This window comes from Moesziomyces antarcticus, assembly GCF_000747765.1.
Source record: "Moesziomyces antarcticus DNA, scaffold: scaffold_v10015, strain JCM 10317, whole genome shotgun sequence".
Lineage (NCBI taxonomy): Eukaryota > Fungi > Basidiomycota > Ustilaginomycetes > Ustilaginales > Ustilaginaceae > Moesziomyces > Moesziomyces antarcticus.
The window spans coordinates 93,819-112,950 of record NW_014638995.1 but is presented as its reverse complement, the minus strand read 5'-3'; the positions used below and the strand labels follow the sequence as shown (position 1 = coordinate 112,950).

Below are 19,132 nucleotides of genomic sequence, written 5' to 3'. Positions count from 1 at the left end.
GTCAGCGCGGCCAACGCCAAAGTCGCCAGCAGGCTCGCCATCACGCTTGTAGCTCCACCTGTCGGCGCGGCCAACACCAAAGTCACCAGCAGGCTGGCCATCGCGCTTGTAGCTCCACCTGTCGGCACGGCCAACACCAAAGTCACCGGCGGGCTGGCCATCACGCTTGTAACTCCACTGGTCCATGGGAGGGCCAATGCCGTAGTCGGCCGAAGGTGCGGCGTCGGTGGTGTCGCGCTGAACGTTGTTGGTGGTAGCAACGGGCTCGGATCGCTCAACTGCAGGTGCGGCAGCGTCGGCAACGGCGGGGGCAGCCGAGGCGAGGCCTGCAGCGGCCAGGCCCATGAGAAGGATGGAGGACTTGAACTGCATGATGGTAGGCAGCGACCACGTCAAGTCGATATGAGGGTAGGGAGGATGTGTCGAGACGAGGTTGGTGGTGGTGAGAACAGAAGGGGAATGGCAAGGTCGACGGACAAGCAGTACACTCAAAGGGAGGAGGGCGAGGGGCAAGTCGGATCGTCGAGTGTGGGTAAGGGGACGGGATGCATTCCTCGAGGGCTGGCAAGGGCTAGTCTTTAAAGGGTTGGCGCAAGCGAGGTGGCTGGCAAGGCCAACTCTCGCTGTACCTCACAAAATGGAAGCTGGGTCGTGAAGCGAGCGAAGCGAGATGCATCCCTTTGCAAGGAACGGCTCACAACAGTCCGTGCAAGCAGCCATGGGCCGGGGTGCGGGAGGGCAACAGAGCAGCAGCGTTCGGGAGAAGGGGCGTGGCGTCACAGCTGAGCGAGGCGGGCATCATGGTCCGGCATACCTCGCTCCATCCTGGCTCAGGCACTCAAGGCACGAGGGGAGGCAAGCGAGCCTTGCTGCAGGGCGATCGTGCATTGCCAGTCGGGGCAAGGCGCAATGTCAGTCGAGATGCCGGATGGTCGGATTCGTAGGTGCTTGCTCAGCTGGAAGGGAGGTGTGGCGGCTTAAGGGCCGAGGACGGAGGCGATCATCTCTCGGGGGGCTTCCGTTGATTTGCATGTGTGCGGCGGCGCACACGGTCGCAGTCCATTATGGAGGACGGGCGGATGCGGTCACCTAGCCGCTACGCCAGTCGGGGATTCGTGAACAGAAGAGCACTGGAAAAGTGCCTTCGGAACAGAGGCTGCCGCGAAAGCAGCCTTGGAGTCAACAGTGTGGCGCCATAGGCAGCGACGATCCAGAACGTCGCGAATCCAGGAGGGGAAAAAGGCGAGGGAGCGGCCTCGCCGGCTGCAGAGGCGCTTGGGAGGCACGCAAGGGGCATGAGCAGGGCCGCCAAGCAGAAGCAAAGAGGCGGAATGCCAGAGGCGAGTCTACAATCATGCGGCGTGGGCCCGGAGGGGTGAGCGGTATGGCGCAACCTGGAGCGCAACCAGCTGACCGCGCTCTGGCTTCGAGGCGCTAAAGCGGACTTCTGGCATGCAAGAGAGGGGAGAGAAAAAAAAAAAAAAAAAAAAAAAAAAACGCGCGCGTCCGAAAAAAGAATCCGACGGATGGGCGTGAGCACCGTTTCACATTACGATTTTGGATTGAAAGGCCGGGTGGCAGGTGCCGTCGCGTCTGGGCTGTCGACCACCTCACCCTCAGTCGGCCCCCTGGTCAAGGGGGTGTGACGCCTTGGATGTGTGCCGAAACCGCGCTCGCACCTCGGCTAGCGGCTCTGCGAATTCAGAATGATGGTTGCACTCCAAACGAAGGCATCTCGACAATTCCCTTCGGCCCTGGTCGGCCCATCCATGCTGCTGTGACCTCGTGTTGAACGATCTCTGCCTGTGCCGAGGACTGGCGCGCGAGGGAGGTCTTGCTGGCGTGAGAAGCCGGCGACGAGCAGCAAACTCGGAGTCGGAGGCCGCTGCTCTACTCACCTCGCCCCGGCTGCGATTCTAGCGCCCCGCACTTCCCTCTCCAAGAAGCTTGGCAGCAATGCCTCGAGTCTTTTTGTTGGCACCTAGCGCCGAAACTGCGTCTGCATCCAAGTCCACAACAATCGGTCAACGCACAATCGACACATTTGCAACGGATGCGGCGAGCGGAGTGGGTGCGCCTGTCTTGATGCTGAGGGCGATCGACAGCGGAGGGTCCAAGCTCGGCGTGCAGCCACGCAGTCCGCGACGTGGAGTCGGCAGGTCCGCGGCGTCGCTGGCAATTGTGCAGCCCAGGATGGGAAGGGGCGTTGTGGGCCAAATTGGTCGTGGGCGCAGGCGGAGCTGTCAGGCCGGTCCGTGGCTCAAGCAAGGAGCTGCTTGTTCATGAGATCGACGCCCACGCCCCTTGACTGGCAAGGCGTCGCGGCGAGGGTCAGAGGCAGGGCTGGCGCTTCTCAGCTGGACAAAAAGGTGCGGCTCATGCGATCGGAGTTGCAACCTGTCGACAGGTAAAAGAAGGCTAAGGGGCGGACTTTCGACTCGGCATGGGAAATCCATGCGGCGGAGGCCAAAGCTACGCCGCTACGTACACACAGGTGCCAGCCGAAGGCAGAACGGGGATGAGTTTGAATCTGGCCTGCTGCTGCTGCTGCTGCTGCTGCTGCTGCCGCCGCAACGTGGCTCGCTTCCTCTGCCGCGCTTCTATTGTCGGCCAGCCAGTAATTTTACTATACGCGCTCCTACGCCTGTTCTCACTTTCGTCCCTATCGCCGGCGAACACGCCATCTCCGCTGCCATGAGGATCGTATCGACGGCGTGACCCGCACATGTTTCGCTATTTCGTACGGCGCTTCGGTCTCCGTGAGCAGGGTCATTGGACAGCCCCAGCAAGGTTGAGCTCCCGCTAAGCGTATGTTTCAGCATGTTGGGCGAGACGTGAGAATGGCGAAACGCTCGCATCGATTCCCCGTAATCGACCATCGGACGATCCAAAACGACGTTGGAAACGCTTCAACCCGACTTGAGCAGCGAGTAAGCGCTCCCAGGCAGATGTGGCGGCGTCGTCTAGCCCGGCGAAAAGAAGCCGAGCGCTGAACAAGCGAGCTTTGCCGTGCGTCTCGACTCATCATGACACACGGGTTGATGTACTCTTCGGCCGCCATGGACCGGTGTTCGCGCTATCGTGCCATGGCTGCGCCGGGTCACTCGACGTGTGCTCCTGCTTGGCGGCCGCTAGAGCTGTAAATTTGCCGTGCTGGAACATGTGAGGCGAGTCCGTGCCTCGCTAAGTTAGCGTACCTAATTGAGGCACAAGCGAGCTAACCGCACATACAATGCCCGTGCGTGCATTAGACACGTCGGGCAGTGCAGATCGTGATCAGAAGACCGAGTCGGTTCTATCTATCGGCCGAGCCCATCTTGAGTGCGATGACCGCCTAGGTGTGCCGCCAAGTTGGTCGTCGAGGCAGCAGCACGCATCAGCCTGTAGGAATGGTCGTTGGCGGCCCGCCGCGAGACTGTGGGAATCTCGGCGTCGGGTTCGCTCCACCGCACCGTCTGTGGTACGCCGCGCCGACCTTCGCAAGCAGTCAGGCGACAAGCGCCGCCTCGGTCGACGCCTGCTGCGCACGGCGTCGGGCGTGTCTGAACATGGCCGGCGTGACATCGCGAATACCGGAGGTGGTGCTTCATAGAACGAAAAGCGATAGACTTGGGGATGAAGCGTCGGAGATTAGTCTCAATCTGAACTTTAGCAACAATGCTCGCTGACCCGTGCTCCGACAGTCATTTGCGACCAGGCGCTGCAAGAGGCGAGTGTCAATGCTGTTGGTTAGTCTCATGCTTCAGACGGCCTCTTCCCACGTTGCAGTTGACAAGGTTCATTCAAGGAGACACTCCGCTACGCGACACATTTCGCCCGAGCCGCTGACTTGGATTCGTCGGATTTGGGGCCAAATCCAGCGCCATTGGGAGCCTCGTCAGCGAGTGTGACGTGCGTTAGCATCAATGCGGTCAGACTTCGGCGAGCAGATCATGCTGTTGCCGCAAACCCATCGTTCGTCTGCGTCGCGGTTCTCGGTCACAGTACTCATCAGCCGAGCGGCTTCGCTTCTGGTCCAGCTCGCGCCTTCCATTTCGGCTGTGGGAACTCGTGCGTCACGCGTTCTTCGGCAGATCCTTGGCAGTGTTGCTAGCCTTGGGCCGACGGAGTCGACCAAACCGTCCTCGGTCTAGGAAGGTCTGTGTGTGCCAAGCGCACAGTATGATACTGTAGCCGGTTTGCTGCGTGATCAGTCTGGATGTCGCAACGACCTCCATTGCCTAAGAGCCCTCACAGTCCATGGCCTTTCAAGTGTGCGCAAGTCCCAACGCACCATCGCCGCTGCTCTGCTCGGAGGAGCATCCACCCCTCCGCCGTGCAAAGCGGTTGATCGACAGATGCATCAACAATCGCCGGACTGTCGGGGATGGATGACTGGAACTGGAATTCGCACACCGGTCGGCGCTTAGGCGCTCAAATTGACACGTCCGGAAACGAGAAAAGAGCTGGGTTGCAAAATCGCCTTCTCAACCAGTCTGTTTCATCGTCGCGCTGCAGGCCGCCTTAGAACTCCGTCACTGTCGACTCGCCAGTGCTCGATCAGAGTTCGCATGGAGGCAGCTGCAGTCGGCAGCAGTCTACCCCGTCTTTGAAGTGAGCGCCATTTGCCACCTCGACATCGTAGAGCGTCGGCACGTCAAACGTCCGAGTCGATCGCTCAGCTCCCTGTTCCGGACCGCCAGATCCGCGCTTGCTGTGGGACCTAGCTCAGCCGCCCCGCCATTCGCTCCGCTCTGGCTTTGTCTCGTCTCGCCATTGTCGCGCGCGCTTCGGCGTTCCAAGGCAAAGCAACTAGGGTGGGAGAAGTTGTCGGGATCAAAGACTGCGGCGCACCCGATGCGGCACTCCGGTGAGCTTACGGCACGGCTTCCGGTATTCCCGACGGGATGCGATGGCATCGGTGACGAGAGACGTGCTTGGCCGGCTTGACACCTAGTGCGCGCGTGACATGGCATGACATTGCTCACATGTCTGCCGCTGTTTCATAGCGGCCCCCACACCATCGAAACAAGGTTGCCCCAAAACCGCGTCTGGAATGTGCAGATGCCGGGCGGGGGCCCCGATATGTCCCGATCGCAGGTCGAGTGCAAGCAACCAGAAAAGAGAAGCGAGAGAGAAAAAGTTTGCTGGCCGATAAAAAAAAAAGAGCACACGAGAATGACCTCAAAAAAAGATGACCGCAAAAAGGGGACAGATCGGCGTCGACCCGATCGGGATAACAAGGGATGACATCGCCTCTGCAGAGGCATTTCAACTCAACGGTCGACCACTCGAGCACCAGCACTCAAAACAGCACTGCCGAACAACCATCATTTACATTGGACACAAAAGGACAGACGAAGGGTGGATATAGACAAGACGCAGCACGAAAAGAGAGCGATGTATCGAAAACCAAAGGGATTGTTCGAGAGTCCATGAGAGGTTGGTGGTTTGTGAGAGAGATTGTGGAGTCGCTGACGACACAATCTGAGCACTCGGCCTAGCGGTCGAGCGCGACCGAGATGGCCTCGCGGAACGACTTGCGGAACCTGTCGAGGCCGGGCGCCTTTCGAGCGGGGCGAGGCTCGCGCGGCAAGTACGGGTCGGTGCGAGTCCTGCCGCGACCATCGCCCTGGACCTGGACGGGATGGTGCTCCTCGGTATCGCCAGCTGCCCATCGGCAGGCGATCTCCATCTGGCGGTTGCGCTTGCGACGGCCGTACTCGGAGAGCGAGTTGATGTCCCGCATGGTGGCTGGATCCAGCGCCCCCTCGTAAGCCGGCATCTGGTCGCCGTTGATCGACTGACGGTCGCCGTCAGGACCGTCGTCATCCTCGGGCTGGAGAGCCGCAGGCGGATCGGTCCAGATCTGCGCAAGGTCGTCCGACCCAGCACCGACGGTCATGGCCAGATGACGGAACCAAGCGAAGAAGCTGAACACCGTCGGCGTCGCATCCGCAGCGCGGCGCAAGAACACGTACCACGATGGAGCCGCATCGTCGAGTATCTCGGCGATACTGTTGACGGCGTGCAGCGGGTCGACCACGCGCGCACGCAGGCCAGTGAGATGGTCCAAGAGCTTGCCGACGAAAGCCTGCAGGTCCATGACCGCATTTCCGATGCCCTTGACGCCGTGCAGCCGCCTGAGCTCCTCCATGAGCGGCTCGAATACGGTCGAGAGCGCGTCGGCAATCAGCGGATCTTGCAGCATGCCACGCACCTGCGCGCCGTCGCGCTGGAGCGAGAGCAGACGCAGAGCGCGCTGCAGGTTCGTGATCAAGAGGTAGCCCGGCTCCTTGTGGTTGTTCTTCTTGTTGACCGACGGGACGGTCTTCATAAAGTCCTGGTAGGCCTGCGTCGCATCCATCACGCGCTGCACCTCGACCCTGTTCAGCTTGGGCTGCTCAGAGCCACGCACGATGGCCGCGACAAGTGGGACGCCGGCCTTCTCGGCATGCTGGCGGATGAGGCGCTTCAGGTCGCCCGGCGAATCGACAAACACGCGCAGCTTCTGGAACATGACCTCGGATCCGATCGCCCTTCGCAGCTCGACCAGGTCCTCCTCGATGGTCTCGGGTTCGTCCTCGAGGACGACGTGCAGCATGGCCTGCAGGAAGCCGCGTCGCAGGAACTGGTCCCTCCAAGCGCGCATCATCTGCGCGACGGGCGACTTCATCGTGAACGCAAGCTTCTTCCACGGGATCGACTCGTACACGTCTTGCACCCGGGCCAGGTTGGCACGGGACTCGTCGCCGGCCACAAAGGCTCCGTAGAGCCAGCGTGCAGTCTGCAGGTTGCCCCACGAGACCATCTTTTGGTAGTTGAGGGGCAGTCGCGCGTAGTCGGGAGTTTCGCGGAGCGCATCGTACATCTTGAGGAAGCCGTCTCCTTCGACGCAGTCGAGCCAGATCTCGTCACGCACGTCGCGCAGATCGTGGACATCGTCGCCGGCCTCGGCCGCATCGCGATCGTGCTCTTGGCGGCGGTGCCTGTCCTCGCGGCGTCGCTCCTGGATGTCATCGAGGTCCGTACGGCGCAGATTTCGCTCCATGAATCCACCGATTGTGAGGAAGTTTTGCGTCTCTGCCCCGTGGCCGGCCTCGCGGATGGAGAGTGCGTCGCGGAGCCATGTACGCAGCTTTTGACGACGGGCCTCGAAGTCCATGGCGCCAGCCCGGGGTGGAGCTCGACGCAGAGAGCCTCGTGTCTCGAGGTCAGCGGGAGGAGGAGGGGGAGGCTGGCGGCGCTGCATGGATGCGGACCGGCTCATAGAAGCCCCACGAGGTCCATCGCTTGCGTCCTTTCGTCGGAGCGAGCCCGATCGATCCATCGGAGGCGTGTCCTTGCCGCCGAGACGACGCAAGGAGCCTTTGCCCATGGAGAGCAGGGACTTGCGTGTCTTCGGGGTGGTCTCCCCGGGAGCGCCACGTGCGGCGCCAGCGCGCGAGGGGCCACGCCTGGGCTGCAAAGTGGCGTCGGAGCGGTCGCCATCGTCGATCAGCTCGTCTGCAGTGTCTTCGAGAGCCTCACTGTCCTCATCGGCTGCGATACCGTCTCTGCCCAAAAGAGGTCGGCCGTCGCGCACGCCGGAGCTGTAGCGCCTGCGGCCGTCGCGTCCGCCACCTCGAAGTCGTCGGCTGTCCACGCTGTCGCGGCCAGGCGCATCCACGGGCGACTTGTACAGCGCCGCCGATCCGAGCCCGGCTGCATTGAACTTCTCCGAGCGGACCGAGCCGTAAGGGCTGTCATCCTCCTCGTCGGTCTCACCCTCGTCCGGACGACCACGCGTGCGCGGGAGGGACTTGACGAACGCGAAAGGATTGAGGTCCTTGGCGAGGTTTCGTCGGAACTCTTCGAAATCGTTGTCGTTGCGCACAACGTACTGGTCCGGCGCGTTCGGACGTCGAAGACGAATGATATAATCTCGCTCGGTCGGCGTGTGACGACGGATACCGACAATGTCGACCTCATAGCCACCGTACTTGAGTCGATCAAGAGGCTTGCGGAAGGCGTAGTAAGCCTCGGGTGGCAGAAGGTTTGAGGCAGGCCACGGCCAGGACTCCTTGCCAAGGATCGCATCGTCCTCAAAGTAGGGGTCGCCGGGTCCGACGCGCAGGACAGCGGTGACGTATCGCGCAGCCCATTTGGTCAGCTGACGACGAAGGGCGCCCGTCGTGGAAACGGCGCTGAAGGGTGTGCCGTCGCCCTCGCCATGACGGTCAACCCAGGCGCTCAGCGAGCGCGTCTGGATGGCACGAAGGAGGGGCAGAATGCCGGTGAAGAAGTAGGTGCGCGCAAGCGTCGCCTTGTCTGGTGGACCGCCGACGTACTGATCGACCTTGTCCTCCGGGGCAACAAAGAGCGGGAAGGTGCAAAAGGCGTTTTTGAAGAGGAAACGCAGCAGTGGAAGATCCGGGATGCTGGTCTGGTTGTACAGCGCGCCAAGCTGCTGGGGACTGCGACGGAAGACAGCTTCCTCGTCCTCATCCTCGTCCACGGCAAGGAGGTCTTCGTCGGAGGACTCGTCAAAGTCGTTGATGCGCGAGTCCTCATCAATGTCGGAGAAGTCCTTGCGAGCACGGCGCGACTGGCGCTGTGGCTTCTCGAAGCTGGTCAGCAGCCAAGCGCGGTCGAGCTCCCAACGGAGCTCGCGAGCGGAGAGCTCGCGCAGGAAGTAGTGCGTCTGCTGCGGCGAGAGATCCTTGGTGAGCCAGTCGCCCCGAGAGCTAGCGATGCCACTGCGACCAGCGTCGAGGGGGTCTGCGACACTCGGCGCGATGCTCGGCGTGAGGAGGTAGCCGCCTTTCTCCGGGGCAGGGATGGTTCGTCGGTAGCCAAGGTTGTCGTCCTCGTCTACGGGCGCGAGCTTCTCGATGCCGCGGCCACCTTTGGCCAGCTTGGACGTCTTGGACCTTCGACCACCGACGACCGCGGCGGCGGCGACTGGTGTCCCAGCCGCAGCAGCGAGGCCCAGCTGTGCGTAGCCGCTCTTCTCGCCCGCAGGAGCCACCGACGAAGGTGGACCGGCCTCGTCGTCAGCCAAGCCGAGTTCGGATCCTTCCGTGGCAGAAGGGGCTGTAGCGAAGTCCCGAGTCAGAATCGGCTCGACCGCAGGAACGGGCGCGAGAGCTGGCGGGGCGTCGGCAAGCTCGACGACCTCGGTTTGCGGTTCGTCGGCAAGTTCGTCGGCGGCTGTGCCCCTTTTCTTGTTCTTCTTGTTCTTCTTTTTCTTCTTCTTGGCGTCGGCCTGCGTGTCGGCAGCATCATCGTGGCCCGTAGCGACGGCAGCCGCGGCGGCCAAGCCACCAAGACCGGCGCCGAGCACAGCAGGTGCGGCCAGGGCAGGCGCAGGAGTAGCTCTTTCTGTCGCTGCATCGTCGTTGATGACGTATGGAAGTTCTGAATCTTGCTCTTGCGTTGTGGCCCCATCGGCAACGGTGCCGGAAGCAGTGCCGTTGTTGCCAAGAAGATCGGATGCCTTGCTGCCCTTCCTGCGATTCCTCCTCGGCAGGAGCGTCGCATCAGAGATCGAGGCAGGGGGCTCGACAGGAGCGGCAGAAGTTGCCGTTGTGGTCGAATCAATCGCCTGGCCAGCGTCTTTGGAGCTGGTCGACTGATCCGTGAGACCCAGAGCGGTGGCTACAGGGTCATCTTTGGGAGGCAGTCCGTTCTTGTTCTCGCGCAGCGCATCGAAGCCGATCATGGCGGCGAGACCGCCGAGTGCGCCGCCGGCAGCCGCGCGCAGGTCCATGCTTGGCTTTCGGGATCGCGACATGGTTTCGTCATCGATCTCCTTGTCTCTGACGGATTGCATGGAAGGACGCTGGCTCGGGACGACAGCATCGCTGTGGCTGAGCGGTCCGGAGAGCGGAATGAGCGGGGAGGAGGGAGGGATGACAGAGGCGGTATCGCTGTTGTCGAGCACGCTGGGCTGAACGCTCTCTGCGAGCGACTTGGATCGTACATGCGGCTCATTGGTGGAAGGTGACGCGTAGGGGTCCACTAGCTCTGGCGAGCGAGCATTCTCGGCCTCTCGGAGCGCAATGGGGGTGGTGATGCGCGGAGGGACGTCAGAGACCACGACGACGGAGCCATCGCCTGTGCCGCGGTCGGTAGCGATGGTCGAGGGTGGGCCGCGACCGCGGAGTCGGGACCCCTGTCTGGCGGTGCCGAGCTCACTGTCAAAGTCGTCATCGAAACCGCCACGGCCCGAGTTGCTCAGAGTGCTGCCGCGTCCCGAAGATCGTGCTGCGCTGGCAGCTACACCGGACGAGACGGCGGCTGTGGCAGCACCTCTTCGGAAGAAGGCGCGGTCTTTCGAGCGAGTGGAGCGTTCGGACTCAGGACGCTTTACCATGCTCTTACGGCTGCGAAGCTCGCGCACGGCGCCGTAGGAGCGACCGAGGACGACGTCGGCGTTAGCTCCGTCGCGCGACTGGCCGAGCTGGTCGTTGGAGTCCTTGGGCTTTCGTCCGAGGCGCTTGAGCCTGCCGAGGACGCCTCCCTTGCGGCGGCTGGCCTCGTCCTTAAGCGCCCAGTCCTCTTCCTCTGGAGCGAGTTTGTTGGAGCGCGAGTAGGCGCGGGGTCGGCCGCGCGGGGTAGCAGCTAGATTGCTCCTGCTGCGGTTGCGAGGAGTGCGAGTGCCGCGCTCGTCGTCATCGTCGTCACCGTCTTCGTCGTCGTCTTGTTCGGCCAGTTGAGGACTGCGGATGGCTGGAGCAGGACGCAGGGAAGATTGGGAGCGGTTGGAGCGCTTGGAGCGGCTCGAACGCGCCTCTGTGCGCTCATCTTCGTTGTCCTCTTGGTCGTCGAGGTCCTCTTCGTCTACATCTTCGGCTGCCGTGACGGCGTTCTCGTCAGTCTGTGTGACGAAACCCTGGTCGTCGTTGTCGCTGAAGAAGTCGTCCTGGTCGGTCTCTCCTTCGCTGACGAGGCGTGCGGGACGGCTTTTTTCACCGTCGCGGGTGGGGGAAAGAGTGTCGGGATCGCGGCCTTTTCGATCCGGACCGTTGGAGCGCGATCGATGGCGGATGCCGGGACGCGCCGAGCGGTGGCCTGGCTCGACAAAGGGTCTTCGCATCTTTGTCGCTGGTGGATGCTAGCGCCGTCTGTACGAGCAAGGCCTTGTCGATGGTGCGGATGTGTTTATACGGGTGGCTGGGGTATCGCCGCACCTCGGATGGCAGAGGTGACGAGGGTATCTTTGGGGTTGTGAGAGATGGCGTTGGTGGTGGTGATGCGGGAGGATGTGGAGCACGGCCGATTCGTGTAGTGCGGGAGACGGCTGACAGGACGGATGGAGAGCGAAGGAATGGCCACTGGCAGGCACTAGCGCAGTGAAGTCCGATCGAGCTGCCCACCTGTCTTTGTGTCGCGATGGAGAAATGGCCCGTCGGACCTGATGGTGCCCATAGATCGATGGGAGCCGAAAGTGGTGCGGTGCGGTGCGGTGCGGTGCCAAGCGGAATGGCGAAAGCGGACGTTCGAGAGCGGATGTCGAAAGCGGAAATGCGCCAAAGCGGGCCGCGGGTGCCAATTTGTCGCTGCACATTGGAATGGACGTCAGCTCGCTTGGCCCCGCTGCCTGGCCTCGACTCGCGCTTCGCTAGGCGCTTTCAACTTCGCCCTCTTTCGCCAACGCCTCGCTTCGGTCGTTGCACCGCGCAGCACTGCAGATCGCCGCGGCTCGCTTGCTCCACAAAATTCCACCCGGCTCCTCCCCACTTTGCCGCGACCACCGAAACGTGCGGGCTGGCCTGCATTGAGCCGGGGCGGTGGTGACTTGAAGAAGGGCGACCAGGAGCACACAACGCCTATCTCAACGCCGAAGTGCACAGAGACAGCAAACAGAAAGCGATCAAAGTCCGACCGGAAGAAGAAGAAGAAGAGTTGGGATGGAGCTCTGGATGGTTGCTCGCTTCCCATCACCGCCTCCCCGCGATGCGCGATCGGATCGACAAGCGAAGGACCCTACGGATCGACGGGCATCCTGAAATTCAGCGTGGACCGAACCAGACTCGAATTCCCACGATGGCCATCTGTGGCTCAGAGATAGGCTTTCCGTTCGGGCCTCCCCCACTGTTCGGGCCATCAAAGAAGGTTGACGGCAGATGCGGATGCGGATTCCTGTTGCCATGCTCTCGCAACAGGGAGAGCAACGGACGCATTCGAGCGGATTTGGAACTCGTCTGCCTAGAAATCTGCCAGGTGACGTTGGGCCGACAGATGTTTGGAACGCGGCCCAAAGCCACACGTGCAGTCGTATTGGAAAAAAAGATGCATTTGTTCAGACTGTCGATCCCACACCTTGCTTCGCAGCGGACGATTGCGGGGCATGCACGCCCGTCAACTTGCCCGATCTGATCCGACCGAAAGCGCTGGTGGCAGGCGTTTTTATGCGGTCACAACTATCCAGCCCGAATCGCTGCAGACGGTGTCCGCGCCTCCCGGCACAGATCACAAGCACACGATCGTGGTCAAGAAGACGATGTTGAGCGCACCACGTGCAAGAACATTGTCGGCGACTCGATATCGAGGGCGCATAGTGCACAAACGAACAAACGCGGGCGAGACAATCGTAAACAAGCGGTGCCTGGGCATTCCATGACGAGTGAGTGGAGTGGGGTATAAGATAAATGTGGTATGCTAATATAATCTCCGCGCCAGTGCTGGCGAGGACAGAGGTTCCACGACGGGGGAAGGGAAGACAGCTGAGCTCAGCGATTCCAGATGCGAGAGAAGGAGCGACCGTTTCGTGACATGGGCCTCGAGTCTTCAACATCCCGCTCGCCACCGTCTGTTGTTCGCGCGCCGGCGGCCTTCTTCATGCCAAAGCGCGAGCCAGTACGCACAAGGAGAGATCTCTTTGGCTTGCTGAAGTAGACGCCGACGTCCTTGTCTGCCGTGGCGTGAAGCTGCACGGGAGCGAGCGAGATGTGGTGCTGATCGGATGCGCCCGACGTCCCGGAGTCGGAGCCCGTGTCACGCTTGGCAAGGCGAGGCATATCGGCGAGCATGCTGTCACCGGCGTAGGCATGCTCGAGCGCCTTGAGACCGGCGTCCTTCTCCTCGGCATAGATGGCGGGCAGTGTGCTGGATGCCACCATGCCTGCCGTTGGCAGCTGCTTAGATGCTGGCGCGCGAAATTCCTCCTTGCGCGGGGCGGCGGCGGCGGCGACGGGCAGTGGGCGATCCGAATCCAACGAGGTGCGGCCGATGGTGTCGCGCCCGTCAATCCAGCAGTGTGCGGTGCCCTCCGACTTGTGACGCACGGTATTGATTCGCTTCAAGCGCCAATCGAGGTACGGGAGCTTTTCGTCCGTAAGCGAGCCGCGTGGTGGTGGTCCTCCGGACTTGTCGTCGAAACGGTGGCGGTGCGCCGAATTGGACGTGTACTCCTCATCGGCAGCGGCGGCGGCGGCCTTGACCTTGGAACGTGCCGCGCCTGCGTTGTTGCTGCGTGATGAGCGACCGACCAAGACGGTCAGAAGCGACTTCGTCATGGTGAACTCGCGGTCCTGCATCTTGGCAGATGGAGGATGGAAGGACCTGTTTGCGGATACGGATGCCTTGTCTGAGCGAGTCGATCGGTAAACAATGTCGGAAGTGGGCGGTCGCGAAGGTAGGATGGCGTCGGGGGCAGGGACGCGGACGGTAGACTGCTAGTGGGGAGTGAAGAAGGACGAGGGTAAGCGGTGGCGAGCATGAACGAAGTCGTCCAAAGTATATATTCTCTCGGCGTGCGGGGTCGGTTCGGCTGTCCAGCTGTCGCACTGAATTCGCAACAGAAGGCAAGGGCGAGAGGGCCTGGCCACAGCTCTGGGGCCGGGGGAGTGCGGCAGTACGGCCAGCACGCCAAGTCGACGCTTGGCAGGGCGAGCAAAGGGAGTGCGCTTCCAGCCTCGACAGGGTTCACAACTCCGCTGATTCCACCTTGTTTTTCGCTGGGACGCTGCAGGGACGAGGCAAGAGTCTGGGTTCAGACCAGATCAGAACTGTGCGGCGGAGCTCCAATCTGGCGAATTCAAGGAAGCGCAAGGACCAAAGAGGTGCGGGGCTGCAGGAGCTGCGGGTCGGGGGCGTGTGGATGTCTCGTCGCCGTCGGCGTCCCGTTAGGTTGGGTGGCGGAAAGACAGGGACAAGGCGGGAGACGCGGGGAGCCGTCGGTGGCTGGCCGTGGACCTCGCGCGACGGGATGGCTGTGCTACACCACCGACTTGCGACGCTTGGCGTAGCACCAGGTCGCAGCAAATCTAGTGTCAAGATGCATTGGCGTGGCAAACGTTGTTCACAGAGGTACAACGATCAAAGCATCTGATTGGATCCAAGGCACGTTGAGGGGAAACTCGAGAGGGAGCCCCACTCGCCACGCGAGGCAAACAGTCTCTTTCAGGCGTCTCGCATGCAGGGCCGCCATGCACTGTTGCTGCGCTAGGATTGTATGAGGCGGGCGGCCACAGAGAGAGGGAGCGCCAGACACGGGATCGTGTCTCTCATCCGACGCCCAGGTGAAAGCGAAAGAAAGGCGACACGATTTGATTTGAGGCGGGGAGCAACGCACGCGAGCCCACTTTAACGTACGCCGGCAGACGGTCCTCGTCGAAGCGAGGTTGCTCACTCCCGTTGCGAGGGAAAAAAAGCACAGGCGAGCGGCGAACGAGGTGAAGCAGGCTGCTTGTCTCAAAAGCTCCTGTGGCCCGCAACTTAACCTTGAACTCCCTGGCGAGGTGTCACTTGAATTCGATATTTCTGTGCTGAATTCACATTTGCGCGTCTGTATTCGCCCGGTCAAAGTCGAGCCGACTTCATGCATGCACCTTGGCGCGGGAAAAGGGATTTCAAACCAGGCGTCGCGCTCCTCTGGCTGAGCGTCGGGGCCTAGCCTCCTCCTCGCCTGCCACTTTCACCGGTAGCCGACTAGGCCACCGGCAACATCCGACCTCTGCCCCACAACCCGAGACCAAAGGCAAAAGGACGCTTAAGTTATTCGGCATCCTTTGCGCCACCTTGGCCATCAGGCCTCGGTGCAGTAGCATCGTCTGGGTGGCTTTCGATCGACCAGATTAGGAAGGCAACAGCCAGTGCCAGCTAGTCGAGCCGTGTTGGGCTGCGAGGGGCTCTGCATCGTTGTCCGGGCGAGACACCAGGCGGGGCACCAAATGGATCCCATGGGGTCTTTCATGGCGAAGCTCCGACCATCACTGCGTGTTCGTTTCACTCGCTTCCAAACGAGCGCCCAATGGCTCTCTGATCCGCGAACATGTGATCTCGTTATTGTGTCGTGATCGTGTCTCACACACAAAGGTTGCCTGCGACACGATGAGCCGACTGAATGTCATTGCAAGTCCGAACAGCGACGATCTCATCCCGATCTGACCACTGCAAATATACGAGCCAGGTCCAGTCTCACGAGACAAACAATGCTTCCATTGCTTGTGCTTCCAGTGGCCGACACCACACGACGCCCCGCCGCATACTGTAGCATGTTCGCAGCGTCTCCCGTGTTCTGCCGTGGTCTCAGCCGGCTCTCTGCTCTCCGCCGAATCGAACCATCGGTGCAGCGGCGATCGCCGTTTCCCGCAGCCTGTGTCTCTGCTGAGGATGAAGATCTTCATATCTTCATCGCCCGCGAAACGACCTTTCAACCACGTGGGTTGGAGGTCGATCTGGACTTGCTGCTCATCGGGCTGTTCGATTCGCCGATGCGAATTCGAGTCTAGAAAATGGGACTGCTGTAGGAGCTAACATCAGAACCATCAGCGCACCGTCGCTGGTCCACTTGGCCTGATCCTCTCGTCCGAAATCATCCACAGGGAGTCGCCTGGAAACAAAGGGTGTCGGCAGGGTGAGGCCTGTCGCCTTGCCTGTACGCTCTGCCTGTGAAGAGGCGCTGGAATGACGAGCTGGCATGCCGTATGTACGTGGCATTCTTGGTGCACCCCAAAAGCACGCGCGCCGTCGCTTAGCGAAATCTCACTGGCGAGGCCTTCGGATTTTTCTTTTTTTTTGCGTTGCAGCGCAGACTTCGGCACTGCAACGCTTTGCAACGGCCGGCGCAAATCCACACGGTCGCTGCAGCTCAGGCGTCGTTGCGCCTCCTGTCAGCCTCTGCCCCGGCCGCCGCCGCCTTACCGCCGCCAAGGATCCTCGCACTACAAGGCTCGGTGTTGTATCGCTTGTCAGATAGCTTGAGGCAGGCAGTGAAGCATGACGTCGACCATGTTTTGCATCATGTTGTGTAGAGATGGTCCTCGGAGCTGGATCGCATCTCTGCAAATCGAGGGTCTTGCGTTAGCAGCTTCGGCACGGCGACATGTCTCTCGCTAAAAAGACAAAAAAAAAAAAAAAGATCGACGCGCCATCGACCTGTCAAAGGAAGAAGGAAGGGGACCGTCGGCAGCTGCCAGCTGGCGGCCGTTGACAGCTTTCACCTCGCTACTGTACTCTATCTGCAACGCTCGCGCAGCTCGCCTCTTGCTCGCCTCTTGCAAAAGGGGCAGCAGCAGCAGCAGCAGCAGCAACGCTACTCGCCGATCGGCATCCCTTGCGCCCGCAGATCTATCTCACCGCCCATGCATCCCGCCGTGCGCCGCCGGGTCGCGGACGCCCCGCTCCTGCGCACCGGCGCAAGCTTGCCATCAACAGACGGTGCCTGCGCTGCAATCGATGGCAACAGCTCCAGTCTGCGCACACATGTCGGCTCTCATCGTGATCTCGCTTGTACAGTAAAAGAGCTGCAGTGCCACACCGAGCGCTCTCACAAGCTTGAAGGCCGAACTTTCACTGCGCCAAGTCGCCGTGGCACAGCGGATCGCTGCGCCGTCCGTGCCAACCAACCGCAGCGCGTGTGCTGAGCACATGGGCGGTGCGCTCCAACATTGCGCTGATCATCCGCTTTACGCTTGTTTGTCGATCATGCCTGTTCCGTGTCTGAGCAAAGGATCGTCGCCCTGCTCTGCCCCTTGCACTGTGGATCCCCAAAGCTCCGCTGCCTGCTCCTCGTGTCGTCCCCGCACCCTTGCCCCTCCCTACTAATCGTACATATCCTTTCCCTCCCACACGCCGCTCCTTCCCGCTCTCGCCTCCATCTCCTCTCCCTCCTCTCTCTCAACCCCCAACACCAACAGCCCATTCCCCCTTTACCTAGACTTCAAGCTGGCCTTGGCATCTAGTGATTCCTCTGTTCACCTCTCTACTGCTCCACCTCCGCGTTCTGCAACATCACCTTATTCCCTGTCTGTCATTTGTTTTGATCGCCGTGATCCGCCCTGCGACTCTCTTTGCTTTCCCCACCCAGTATCCTCAGCTCGACGTCTCCCCTGACCACTTGTGCTGCTACCATCGTCTCTTCCCTCCGACCTTCCATCAACCACCAACTTTCGACTCAGAATGAAGTCATTCGCCACCTCGCTCGCGCTCGCCGCGCTTGTCGCCAGCACCGCCATGGTCTCGGCATCCACCATGGACCAGCCTGACGTGCCCGACGTCGTTCGACGACACGCTCACAAGCGCGCGGCTCACAAGAGCTGCTCGGCATCAGGCCAGGCCAAGCACAAGAGCAAGAAGCCAGCTGCTGCCGCAGCCCAAAACTACAAGTCATCCGGCTCCAAGTCCAAGTCCAACTCGCACTCGCAGTCCAAGTCCGACTCTGACTCTGACTCGTCCTCGTCCTCGTCCTCGTCATCTTCCTCGAGCTCCACCTCGGCAAACGGCAACACCTCGGGTGGCAAGATGGGTCTGTGCTGGGCCAACCGCGACGGCATGCCCATCGACAACTTTGACTTTGGCTCCGTCTCATGGTTCTACTCGTGGGACTCGACGCCCGGATGGGACAACGCGCCCGTCGACAAGCTCATGTACTGCCCAATGCTCTGGGGCTGGAAGAACGCCGACTCGTTCAAGAAGAACGTCCTCGACAACCTCGACGCCAAGTCCAACCAACACAAGTGCGCCATGGCCATGAACGAGGTCAACCAGAAGGGCCAGTCCGACATGAGCCCGCAGGACGGATGCAAGCTCATCGAGGAGTACCTCCTCCCGCTCAAGAACAAGGGCTGGTACCTCATGGGTCCCTCCACTACCAACGCCCCCGATGGAAAGACCTGGTACCAGAACTTCAAGAAGGCCTGCCCCGACACTTTCAACAAGCTCGACTCCATCGCCATCCACTACTACGGCACCTCGAGCGACGACTTCAAGCAGTACCTCCAGGACTGGCATCAGACGTTCGGAAAGGACATCTGGGTTACCGAATATGCGTGCACGAACTTTAATGGCGGAAGCCAATGCGACAAGAACAAGACCAACGCTTTTGCTACCGAGATGGCCAACTTCATGAACTCGCAGGACTGGATCAAGGGATGGGCTCCTTTTGCCGTTATTCAGAACCTCCAGGGAGTCAGCGAGACCCAGAGATTGAGCAACGGCAACAACCCCACTGCCCTCTTCCGCACCTACGCCAACGCCAACTAAGGCATGGCTCGGGGCTTCTGATTCGCCTTCTCCTTTCCCACTGTGCCGCAGCCAGGTGCTGCTCGGCATCGGCTTCGTCTTCATCTTCACATGCCCTTCCGCTTGCTGCGGGCTTGTTCGTTTGCATTCTCATATTCCGCATGTTCCGGTCTCCGACATATCACAAACAGTCCCTCAAATGCCAAGCATACTGTCGGGGCTGCTGAGCAGCCCTCCTCTTGTCTCCTTCCGGCGCTTTGTGCTTCGTTTTGTGCTTTCATGTGGAGCTGTCCGAGCTGTTGAATGCTTGACTCCTAGGTCATTCGATTCAGGGAAGGTCCATCTCAGGCAGTGTCCATGAATCAACTGTGTGCCGAAGTGTTGAGGAAAGGGATCGGAGGTCCGGTTTATCAAGGTCTCCAGAAGCTCAAGCGGATGGTACACAATTGTCGCCCGCACCTCTCGTCTCTGTTGTTCGCAGACTTTCATTCCTGTTGTTCCTGCGTTTCTCCCACCTGTCGTTCAGTCCGCACCTGTCGCTCGGTCCGCACCTGTCGTTCCGCAAATTTACCTTCCGCACTTCCGCACCATGTGCGCGGTTCCATAGCATATATCTGATCCGCCCTCATACCTGTCAAAATGACGTACCGCGTCTAATGGGATTTAACGGTATAGAATTCCAAATGGTTTGCAAATGGTTTCT

General features: G+C 60.8%; 7 protein-coding genes across 7 annotated transcripts in view; 2 read left to right on the top strand and 5 right to left on the bottom strand.

Annotated features, from left to right (window-relative positions):
* PAN0_015c5065 (uncharacterized protein) overlaps positions 1 to 372 on the bottom strand; it is a gene marked incomplete at both ends in the record, with an annotated part of 946 nt that extends 574 nt beyond the window's left edge. The window contains one exon of the mRNA XM_014799375.1: positions 59 to 372. Within this exon, the coding sequence (XP_014654861.1) occupies positions 59 to 372 (314 nt within the window). The remainder of the gene's footprint in view (positions 1 to 58) is intronic.
* Positions 373 to 1,701: 1,329 nt separating this feature from the next.
* Positions 1,702 to 2,727, bottom strand: PAN0_015c5064 (uncharacterized protein; the record flags this gene model as incomplete). Its single annotated transcript, XM_014799374.1, has 3 exons — positions 1,702 to 1,833; positions 2,034 to 2,172; positions 2,489 to 2,727. 3 exons carry the CDS (start codon positions 2,725 to 2,727, stop codon positions 1,702 to 1,704), a joined length of 510 nt encoding a protein of 169 aa, XP_014654860.1.
* Positions 2,728 to 3,232: 505 nt separating this feature from the next.
* Positions 3,233 to 4,929, top strand: PAN0_015d5063 (uncharacterized protein; the record flags this gene model as incomplete). Its single annotated transcript, XM_014799373.1, has 5 exons — positions 3,233 to 3,338; positions 3,684 to 3,728; positions 3,822 to 4,040; positions 4,237 to 4,397; positions 4,498 to 4,929. 5 exons carry the CDS (start codon positions 3,233 to 3,235, stop codon positions 4,927 to 4,929), a joined length of 963 nt encoding a protein of 320 aa, XP_014654859.1.
* A 550-nt stretch (positions 4,930 to 5,479) lies between these two features.
* Positions 5,480 to 11,741, bottom strand: PAN0_015c5062 (uncharacterized protein; the record flags this gene model as incomplete). The annotated part of the gene is made up of 4 exons (XM_014799372.1): positions 5,480 to 11,067; positions 11,154 to 11,297; positions 11,378 to 11,522; positions 11,640 to 11,741. The coding sequence occupies 4 exons, from the start codon at positions 11,739 to 11,741 to the stop codon at positions 5,480 to 5,482; spliced, it is 5,979 nt and encodes a 1,992-aa protein (XP_014654858.1).
* A 954-nt stretch (positions 11,742 to 12,695) lies between these two features.
* On the bottom strand, positions 12,696 to 14,248 carry PAN0_015c5061 (uncharacterized protein; the record flags this gene model as incomplete). The annotated part of the gene is made up of 2 exons (XM_014799371.1): positions 12,696 to 13,637; positions 14,189 to 14,248. The coding sequence occupies 2 exons, from the start codon at positions 14,246 to 14,248 to the stop codon at positions 12,696 to 12,698; spliced, it is 1,002 nt and encodes a 333-aa protein (XP_014654857.1).
* Positions 14,249 to 14,961: 713 nt separating this feature from the next.
* On the bottom strand, positions 14,962 to 15,906 carry PAN0_015c5060 (uncharacterized protein; the record flags this gene model as incomplete). Its single annotated transcript, XM_014799370.1, has 3 exons — positions 14,962 to 15,025; positions 15,529 to 15,694; positions 15,744 to 15,906. 3 exons carry the CDS (start codon positions 15,904 to 15,906, stop codon positions 14,962 to 14,964), a joined length of 393 nt encoding a protein of 130 aa, XP_014654856.1.
* Positions 15,907 to 17,367: 1,461 nt separating this feature from the next.
* On the top strand, positions 17,368 to 18,450 carry PAN0_015d5059 (glycoside hydrolase; the record flags this gene model as incomplete). Its single annotated transcript, XM_014799369.1, has 1 exon — positions 17,368 to 18,450. The coding sequence occupies one exon, from the start codon at positions 17,368 to 17,370 to the stop codon at positions 18,448 to 18,450; it is 1,083 nt and encodes a 360-aa protein (XP_014654855.1).
* Positions 18,451 to 19,132: the final 682 nt, after the last annotated feature.